The following is an 11,012-nucleotide window of genomic DNA, read 5'->3' on the forward strand; positions in this document are numbered from 1 at the left end:
TTGAATTCAAGAAATTAGAACCAAATGAGGTGATTAATGCTAAAAAATTGATATGTTTGATAAATGATATTTTTTTTAGCTAGTAAAAAAGTTGAGTGGATTCTTAATTTTTTTGTTCTTAATTGTTAGATTTTTTGGTTGAAAATAAACATGTATTTTTATTTTGACTTAAATAGGCAAAATAATTTATCTATTCTTTTTTTTTTTTTTTTTTTTTGAGGACGAAAACAAGCAGCAAATATCATTAGTAAATAGGGGTATTTTTTTTAAGGTCCCTGATATTATGATTTTATAGTAGAAAGGACATCAAATATTTTCATGATGTCTAAGGTCCCTCAACATCAATCCAGAGAAATTTCAGTCCCAGAGAAAATTGGTCCAGAGAAATTCTGGGAAGAATTTCTCTGGACCAACCCAGAGAAAATTTAGTTCAAAAACCAGAGAATTTCTCTGGTTTTAACCCAGAGAAAATTCAATTAAAAACCAGAGAAATTTGAAAAATCCAGAGAATGAGGTTCAAAGCAAATTCAACACATCCAACTCTACAAAGCCCATGAATGTACGTGTTGTATGTTACAATAGTTGGGCTTTCCTAACTCTCCTTCATTTCTTCTAGAATTCCAGTAGCTTGTCTAATATCTACTGCATGATGTCCTTTGCAGTAAAAGTTCATCATAATGGTATAGGTGCATACATTAGGCAATGGTCCAGACTTTTTTATTTCTTCAAATAAACTTGCAAGATATTCCACTCTATTTGCTTCTGCCAAACATTTAAGCAAGAAATTGCATGAAAAAATACTAGGGTTTAACCAAATTTTCTTAGCCTGCAGAAACACATCAACTGCATTTTCAAGCATTAAAATTTGCTGGCATTTGTTCTTGGAACAACAATTTGATTAGCTACACAAATCTCAACACTTGGGTTAGAATCAAACACTGTGCCATCTAGTTTGCCCATATTTCTCTGGTTTGCAAATTTCTCTGGATTGCACAAATTTCTCTGGTTTGCAAACTAAGCAAAAAAAAAAAAAAAAAAAGCTTACTGGGTTAGCACCATTTGAATAGAATCCACATTCCGATTCAACTCTCAAGCAAGTCATGCAATTCCAAGACGCCGCATCTAAAGCAGTTAGATAGCTCGCTCAGGTAAAGTTTCCAAAAGCGGTGGATTCAACTTTGCTGATCGTCGGAGCATTGGCAGAAGTTTGGTAAAAGACACCGGACAATACCATAAGGCAAGAAATAATACCGAACATTGATATAATATTTCAACACCGCCATTTTCAACTCCAGGAACTCTCTCTCTCTCTCTCTAAAAGGATGGAGGACAGTTCGTCAAGACAGGGCACCGTGACATATGCTTCGTGGATCAGACGGCCGGAAACGCCCATCTCGTGGAGGTGGGAAAGGCCAGGCATCGTGATCAACCCTCGCTCATCGAGATCTTCTCCTTTGATTCCAAGACCTTCTTTTCTCTCTTCCAACTCCTCGGTCTCTACTCTAGCCCCCACTGAGACTCTTGTTTCTTCTTCAACAAGCTTCACATGTGATTGAAGAAGGGGAAGGGGGCTGAATTTCTCTGTGATAGATGGGAGGGACTTTAGACATCAAAAAATAATTTTGTGGATCTCTTCCATTATGAAAAGTGGGAGAGGGACCCTAGACCAATTTTTCTTAGTAACTATTACGTATAGTAGTAGCCAGCGTATGCGCCAGGGAAATTAAGTGCTTTCCTACCTTGATAATACTAAGAAAGGTAAAAGACTTACTAAAATATCAAATATCACTAATTAAAGAAGCTACATGTCAATCATCATTACAGCTATTAGATTGAAGTAAATTAACCAAAACTTGGCAGTCAGTCAAAATCTTGATTCGGTGTAGTTGCTGTCCCATAGCCCATCGCACAGCTTCTAAACAAGCAGTTACTTCGGTAACGACAGGAGAACAAGGACAATGTAAAGCCATTGCATGCTGCCCCACCACACGCCAATTAGCATTATAGCAGATCCGTGCCGCAACTGCTAGCAAACCCTTCGCCCGCCATGATCCATCTATAATGAAGGTCCACGTTGCTGTGTCTTCCTGCAAATCCATGGCAGAACCTATTGCCGATTGAAGAACACACATTTCACTTGAAACCTGTATGGAGTCAGAGGCATTAAGGTACTGCAATAGGAGACTAGATCTATGAACATTGCGACATATGGCCAAAGTGTAACACTCTTTAGCAAACTCAATGGCATATGAACAAGACTGCACATTTTGATTGAAAACAAGATTATTGCATTGTATCCAAATTGCCCAAAGCATTAGTTATGTTCCTAGGTTAACTTTCGCAAACCAAACTAAATCCCTACAGCTTAAATAAGCCTTTTGAAACAAGTTTTTCTGTAGTTTATGGCCTCAAGAATTTTATATTGATTGGAAGAATCAAACTTGAGACTTAAAGCACACAGACGCCTAAGTCTCAAGCCTCAAGCCATTAGACCAACCTCTTCAAGTTAAAATAATTTTTTTTTAGTCAAAACTAAACAAAACTTACTTTGCTACACATTAACAAGAAGTATAAAACACCTACTCGCTTAAAATGTCAGGTAAATCACACACGAAGTAAAACATAAGGGTTATTGTGAATTTTGACAATGACAAAAATACCAGTAATTTGCACAATTTATACTATATATTAAGAAAAATAGAATTTTTAATGAGAAACTCAAAATTCTCATACTATTTTTTTAGATTTCTTATTTTTTAAATAATTAAAAAAATCTTCTATTGGCTAATTTTTATTGAGTCATTTTAAAAATAAATAAATAAAAAATCTTATAATTCCTTGATTTACACATTTCAAAAAGGAAAGTTAGTTAATCCATTTAAAAATTTAAATTTAGAAATTTAAAAAAAAAAAGTTAACTAATCAGTTTTAAAATTTAAATTTTTATATCACTAAAATATATTAATCAATTCACATTTTCTATACATTTTTTCTTTTGATGTTTAATAATTTTATATGCATCGACATTCCAATCTATATATCTATATTACATCAAAGAGACATTTTATTAATAAAGGTAATGAAACCTCTAAAATTCGGTCACAAACTGATAAAGATAATTTTTAATGATTAGATGAATGTTACATTAGCATAAATATTGAGTCAATTAGCTTTTAACTCACTTCTAATGTTTAGTCGAATATTACAAGTCAATCCTAATTCATTTTCACAAAATAGTTATAACATAAGATAATTTACAATTTCGAGTAAATAAATTTTTAGGTTTTACAAAATAAGAAAAAATTAGTTTATTAACAAATGTAATTTACTACTATCATATGCTAAATTAAAATTATAAAATTTATAAAACAAAATATATTTATATTTTATCGTAAATATAATTTTTTTAATTTTTATTTAATTTTTACCAATTAAATTATGATGTACAATTTTTTATTCAGAATTTTTAACATAATTAATGACATCAGAATAAAAAAAACTTTTCTTATGTGTAACTCTGATAAAAATGAATAAAATTAATTGATTATGAATTATTTTTACTACATATTTTAAATAAAATTTATATTATTATTTTAATTTAGAAAATTTTTTTGATTATTAATTATACCCGTGAATAGAACGAATAATATGCTAGGAAAGTTACTTATATGTAAAAATATTTTAATATTTTTTTCTTAAGCAGATAACAAAGAAATTTATTTCATGTGTCACAATAATCTTGTTTGGTATACCTTCTTATAATTACTTATACTTTATTTTATTTGAAAAATTTGTGGCACAATATAACTTCAAAAAGTAACTTAAATAAGTTTTTAAAAACTTTATTGTATGAAAACCAGAAAAAAAATAATAATAATAATATTTTATACTTCATGATAATTAACTCTTAATTTGAAAAAAAAATTACCAAACCAGCTCAACATTTGCAATTCGAAGGACATAGGCCACTGCCCACAACGATTTGAGAGAATCCCTTGGCTAAAAATTTGTACAAAATAACAAAACAGAAAATCTATGCAAAATAATATAGTTGTGTTGTGGACAATAAAACCAAGAATCCATTAAAATGATTTTAATTACAAAAAAAAAAGGTTACCATCACATCATCATAGTAGAAGATTTTGTATAAAGATTTGGGTAAACTAGCATTTTGCTATAATCTCAACTCAAAATGTAATGTATCCCCAGTATCCAAAGTCTGAATCTTTCTCATGCAATCAAGATTTGTTTGGTTCCAAATGAAAAATATGCCCTTCACCCTCGAAAATAACATACAATTCAACTTGGATCACTATCTTTCCAAGAGAGAGAGGGGCAACAAAGCTATCCTAAAAAAAACAACAAAACATTCAGAAAAATGTAATTGCATCTTATTGTAAATTGAATAGCTTCATTTCAATGAGATTTCAATCTTATCATCCTCAAACCTACAAGGCATCAAATACTCTCAGACAATTTGCACAATATTATAAGAAACAAAAAAAAGTAGTGTACACACCATCCCGGATCAACTAGGCAGAAAATTGCTCCATAATCAGACGGCAGAAGCCCTAAATAACTTCTGTGCAACTAAACCCTACCATCTGATCTAACTACCGGTGGCTGTTTTGTGTCCAGGCACCACCATATTTTTCCATGGCCACTTGAGTCTTCAAAATGCTGGCCACAAACACTGCATGATCTGAAAAACTAAATACAAGTCTCATCAGAACCAGCAAATATGCAACACCAAACACTCCTAGAACGCAGATTGTTATGGAACGAGAAATAGAAACGGGAACACATAACGCACATGCTCTAAAATATGATACGATAAGGGTAGACTTCTTAATTTGATAATCAATATATTATAATGTATTCTTCTTCAAATTAATTATTAACAACACAATTTTATGATCATTATAACCCATTGTTTTATATTGCCAATCCAATGACTCCACTCCATCTAGATTTTAGTTCATTAAATTTTGTTTTTTTTCCTATTAAGGAGAACTTTTAATGAAAAGCATAGAAAAAATTATGGGATCGCTCTGGATCGCTAAATTCACCGTTTTGGAATGAAAGTGCACGATGTTTGGGAACTTGAAACGTAAATCGTTAAAGTGTTAGTTTTTTCTAGTAACACTTTATGAACATGCTAAACATAGACTCTATGCTGCAAAATGGAACATCAAATACACGCCCAAAAAAAATATTTGCTTGTGTCTTGGAGTGCATCACTGTCTACATCCAAACTTGATGTGGTTCAAAGCACATCACATTAGAGGTTTGGATGAGTTAAATGAGAATTCCACAAATACAAACAAGGGTGGAGTTTTTTTTAAAACCCTTTGGAGTAGGGAATCAGTTTCTTATATGTGCATTGTTTAGACATTCACAAACCCTCTTAATAAAGTAAAATATAAGGCGGCATTACATAACTCCAACAAATAAGAACCATATTTGAATGAGCATAAAGAGATGCAAGGGAAGGAAAGTGCTTTAATGCTCGACTCTTTCACATCACCAGAACCACATATGATTTGATTTCTATTCCTGCACGCTTCAGTAACTCCCTAGATTTAATGCAATCTGTTCCCACCTCTAATCATGCCTGACCAGAGTAACATGAGTTTTTAACAAGTACAAATACTAAAAACACTACTGGACTATAGAATCAAAGCACCCAGTGGGTACAATATGAATGGATGGCTCAAATCAAAAATATCTTTTAATGGAATTAGCATACAAGGTGGGCAGCTAGTTGTGATATTGCTTGTGTAGCCAAAGCACTTGTATAGCCATGCTCAAAAGTATTCTCTTTTTCTTCTTCAAACCCTCTTGCTAAGATTTTTCATTATCCTATTTCAATTTAACTATAGAAAGAATTTTCAAAGTCTAGCAGTGAAATTCCTACTCACTAAGAGTTTCCTAGCCATGAGCTCTCATCGAGTAAAATGTTTAAAAATAAATGGAGATAAAGGTGGATACATTGAATTGGACAATAAGTTAAGAGAACAGATGTTCTTAAATTGAGAAAGTAGGTAATCATATTAAATTGTCCAAGATTTTTTGGAGTAGTGAATGAGATTGTGCTATGTAGACACTATGTATGTATACATAGTTTGTGCTACTTACCATTGAATGGCAGGATAATTATCAATGTGCTGAAAGGGAGAAAAAGGAATATTCTATGATTGAATGTAGGCCTCGGTATACGGGCTGAAAGAGTCATGGAATTCCTCGCTCTCCAGTTAAGGTGGTTCACAATATCTCATAGATGGTTTTGCTATAATAAGAAATAATGAGATAATTGTTTTAGTAATGATGCAAAGAAGAGTATATTCTACTGTTTGTCTCTACTTTTGCAAACATTCAAATTCAATTTAGTTGTTCGGCAGATAACTATCTACTCAAGCTCTACAAATTGATCTTTCAACAGCCAAATCCTGCACCTGATAGTCTCAATAATCAATTTATCTTAACCATTTTTTATTAGGGCCTGTTTGGTAACGTTTACATTTTCAGTTTATATTCACCAAAATTTTATAAACTGGTTTTTGTTTATTTTTTGTTTATTGTTAGAAAAACATAAGCTACAAACGCGTTTGGTTTAAACAAAATGTTTAAAAAAATTTAAAAATATAAAAAAGAGTGAGAAATGGCAAGTGGTGGCGGGTGGTGGGTGGTGACGAGTGGTGGCGGCGGAAGACGGTGGTGGAAAATGGTGGCAAGTGACAGGTGGGTGGGTGGGTGGGTGGTGGCGGCGGCGGAAGACTGTGGTAGAAAGTGGTGGCAAGTAGCGGATGGTGGCGGCGGAAGACGGTGGTGGAAAGCGGTGACGGGTGGGTAGATGGTGGTGGCAGGTGGTGGTGGGTGGTGGTGGTGGGTAAAAGTGGCGGATGGGTGGGTGACGGTGGTGGGTGGTGGCGAGTGGGTGGTGGTGGTGGGTGGTGGCGGGTGGGTGGCAGGTGAGTGGTGGCTGGTGATAGCGGGTGGTGGCAGGTGGGTGGTGAGTGATGGTGGCGGGTGGGTGGGTGACGGTGGCAGGTGGCGGGTGGTGGCGAGTGGGTGGTAGTGGTGGTGGCGGCGACGGGTGGCAGGTGGGTGGTGGTGGCAGGTGGGTGGTGAGTGGTGGTGGCAGATGGTGGTGAGGGGTGGGTGATGGGTGGTGGTGGCAGAAGACGGTGGTGGAAAATGGTGATGGGTGGTGGCTAGTGTTGGGTGTTAAAAAAAAAAAACTCAAAACTCAAAACGTAAACTCATTTTTTGAGTTTACATTTTTTGGCCAAATTTATAAACTGAGACCACTGATTTATAAATCAAAAATTTACCAAACAAGTTTTTATATGAGTTTTTAAAATTTTTGTAAATATAAACTGAAAACGTAAGTGCTACCAAACGGCACCTTAATGAGACAGAAAACAATTATATAACGTTTAAGAACAAGCTATTTTAGTATCTTTTTAATTTTTTTTGGCTAAAATATGAGATAAAAAAAAATTAGTAAGTTTGGAATAATTTTTTGATTTTTTACAAAAAGATAGCAAAAAGTAGAGAGAAAAGAAAATTTTTGACTTTTTGGTATAGGTTGTTGGCTTTTTAGTTTTTTTAAGTGACTTTTTTACTTTTAGGCTAAAATATTGAGTTGCTAAACGAGGCCCCGAGAAGTTTATTCTCAAGAGCAAAACAAGAGATAGAACATTATATAAATGGTAAACCTTATGGAAATTCATCTCTTAAACTCTCATGTCAACTTGTTCACAGAGTCATATAGTCATGTGACATTGACAAGAATAGACTACGAATCTAACTAGATTGTTAAGCAGTTAAATAATGTCATATGACTTTTCTAGCTCTTCAAGGGAGGAAAACAAACCTTCATGACCCATTTAGTCGATGGCTAGATCCCATCCCCTTGCGGAAACCCCATAATGAGATTACATTGTCTATAAGATTGGACTCAAGCTAGCATATGATTAGAAATTAACAATGGTTTGGTATCTGACCCTTTCGGGATAAAGCGCTTCTAAATTGCATATTTATATAACACTTTGATAATCTACAACAAATAATGAGACAAGATGGTTGTTAAACACATGTATACAACAAGGGTATATGCCTCGTAATCCTATAGAAGAGCTCTCATTCAGAAAACATAACATACAACATACATAGACTGCTGGCTTAATGTTTCAGCCCCACACACATTCAGTTAAGGGGTCATTTGGAACCAACTCTGTTAACCGTTTTTTTTGCTTTTTTTTTTATTTGCCTTTATTCTTCATTTTCCAATTAACATTCATATTCTATTAACTTTTTAGGGACACAAAAAAGTTGGTTCCAAACTGAGCCTAAAAGAACAAGAAAATTAACCCAAACAAAATTTTCTACATAGAAGCAAAGAGACTCTTCACCTGACCTTCATGCTACTACTAACTTGTGAAGCTTGTCACAATGAGGTGTGGGCATGTTCCTGCTCCATTGGCGCCTCTGTCGTTCTATGTGACAGTAACGACCAAGCATATTTTTGTAATCCCTTATCACATAATTTTCAATATTAGCTCGGGTAGGACTTCCAAGTGGAAAATTCTGATCAAATTCAGGCGATTTAACATAAAACTCCACTCCATGTTTCTCCGTAGTCTTGGGGAACTGATAGGAATAGTTCTTCTGCAAAGAATAATCAGGCTCCGAGAAGGGCAGATAAGCAAGCAAGAATATTATAAGAAACGGTAATATCTGAAGAAGAACCATCAGATTAGGCCCTGCTCCACCAAAATCTTCACGCTGTTGATTGCCAGTCCCTCTGCTCCTCCTGTAAACACGTGACGTCCGAAACATGTCGGTCTGGCCAAAGAATGCCTTGAACATCTCATCAGGATCAAAATCATCATCAAACATATCATGTCCAGTTCTCCTCCCCCTCCTCCGCCTGACATTGTGCTGCTGGTTGAACCCAAATTCCTCAACCAATCCCGTCTGATCATACTGTCTCCTCGAATTATCATTGCTCAAGCACTTAAATGCCATGCTAACTTTCTTGAATGCCTCCTCGGAACCAGGGGCCTTGTTCTTGTCAGGATGAACTTTCAATGACAATTTCCTGTAGGACTTTCTAATCTCCTCCACCGAACAACTCTTTCCAAGACCAAGAATGTCATAGTAATCCTTAGTTTTCTTAATTTCCCTAATCAAATGCACATGCTCTTCTGTATAGTTACACTCCCCATTTGAAACCTCATCAAATTTACCCGGAGTGGCCTCATTCTTAGCACTGTCATTGTGTTTTTCATCATCACAAGGACCAGGAGATGCCGAATCTAAATTTTCGCAGGTGGCCAAAAGAGCATCAACAGATAAATTATGGTCAAGCCGTCGTGCAATTCCAATGAACTTCAGTGCACGCTGCTTGTTGCCTGATGCAATCGCTGCCTTGGCAATACCAATGCATCTTGTAGCTTCGTCCTTGTTACCATCCATAATTGAAAACCCACTTTGATACAAAGTGTATTTACCCAAATTAAGCCCTAAAACTCAATTCCAATTTTCAGATAGACTAACTTCAATCCCAGCAATGAAACCATCAAGCTTTAACACAACAATCTCCAAACACAGAAACAAATATCCAGGTTTCCAAATGAGAATCAAAATTCACCTAAATCAGAAAAAGCAATGTAAATTAGGTGGTGTTCATGTGAGTGTATTAGCAGAAAGATCATCATTAAAAACATACACAACTGTGTTAGGAAAACGACAATTCCTAACCAGGATTGGTGAGACACGAAATAATAAACAATAAAGTTAAAACGAATCAAAACAATCACACACACCAAAAACATAAAGATTTATGTGGGTCACCCCAGGATAAGGTTACGTCCACAGCCACAGCCACAGCCACAGCCACAGCCGTTTTAGTATGATCAGAAAAACAATTACAACTCTCTTAACAATACAAGAGGCACCCCCTCATCCATTTATAAGCATAGAAACTAGAGTAACGAAGGAAATTATCAAAGAACCCGAAGAAAATGGGCCCCAACACTCCATTGGACCCACGGCTCACGAAACCCAACAAATTACACACAAATTAGGGGTTTAGATATGTGTATATATGTGTGTGAAAATGCAATCGCTGCCTCGGCAATACCAATAATGCATCTTAAAGCTTCGTCCCTGTTACTAATACTATCAATAATTGAAAACCCACTTTAAAGCAAAGCATATTTACCCAAATTAAGGCCCAAAACACAATTCAAAGCTTTCAGAGACTAACTTCAATCTCGGCAATGAAATGAAAGCATCAGACTTTCATTTCATACAACAATTTCTGAAACAAACGACAATTAGATTCACCTAAATCAGAAAAAAGCAATGCGACTTGGGTGTTCTTAGTCGTTCATGTGAGTGTATTAGCAGAACGATCGTAAAGAAAAACTTGCACAATCGCACAAAGATTAGGGCTTTATATATATATATATATATATGAAAATGCACAGAGAAACAAGTACAGTTGAGGGGTTACCTGAATCGGTAATCGTAACCTGAAGAGCAACGAGAGAGACCAAGAAAAGAGAAAATAGACCTGAATCAGGAGAAGTTATTGGTTGGTCATCGCACACCACCACGTGGTACTCAATGCTGCTATGATAATGAATTCTATATCATTGAATATTAATTAATAAAAAATTGATACTTTTAAGATTATATCATTATAAATTAATTGTAAAAATTTTGGTTGTGTTTGGTAGAATTTTATAAATATGATTTGAGAGTATGAGTTATATTTTGAATTTGTGAATTGTGGAATTATGATTTGAGTGTAGAAAATTTGTTTAGTTTTGGTTTTTGAATTGAGTTTTGAATTATATGTGAAATTGAGTTTTGAAAGTTTAATGTTACATATGAAATAAGAAAATTTATTTGGCTATAAGTTTTCAAAATAGTTTTCAAAACTTAATTCAAGTTATAATTGATAATCAAACACACAACTCATAACTTGATACGTCTTT

General features: G+C 34.7%; 1 protein-coding gene across 4 annotated transcripts; it reads right to left on the reverse strand.

The window, feature by feature from the left end:
• Nucleotides 1–4,391: 4,391 nt before the first annotated feature.
• Nucleotides 4,392–10,680, reverse strand: LOC114292581 (chaperone protein dnaJ 49). Of its 4 annotated transcripts, none has more exons than XM_028236579.2 (3): nucleotides 10,526–10,680; nucleotides 8,423–9,658; nucleotides 4,392–4,702 (listed from the first exon to the last, which is right to left on the reverse strand). In XM_028236579.2, the coding sequence occupies exon 2, from the start codon at nucleotides 9,481–9,483 to the stop codon at nucleotides 8,425–8,427; it is 1,059 nt and encodes a 352-aa protein (XP_028092380.2). In that variant the 5' UTR covers nucleotides 9,484–9,658; nucleotides 10,526–10,680; the 3' UTR covers nucleotides 4,392–4,702; nucleotides 8,423–8,424. The 4 variants fall into 4 exon arrangements, with proteins under 4 accessions (XP_028092380.2, XP_028092384.2, XP_028092381.2 ...); XM_028236583.2 differs by having other exon boundaries at nucleotides 4,392–4,710; XM_028236580.2 differs by having other exon boundaries at nucleotides 8,418–9,658.
• Between the last annotated feature and the right edge of the window lie 332 nt (nucleotides 10,681–11,012).

Source organism: Camellia sinensis, chromosome 7 (assembly GCF_055761805.1).
Source record: "Camellia sinensis isolate YWXY chromosome 7, ASM5576180v1, whole genome shotgun sequence".
In the NCBI taxonomy this organism is placed as follows: Eukaryota; Viridiplantae; Streptophyta; class Magnoliopsida; order Ericales; family Theaceae; genus Camellia; species Camellia sinensis.

Excerpts from the sequence above, each read along its gene's own strand:
- LOC114292581 (XM_028236579.2), bottom strand. The coding sequence starts at position 9,483 with ATGGATGGTAACAAGGACGAAGCTACAAGATGCATTGGTATTGCCAAG.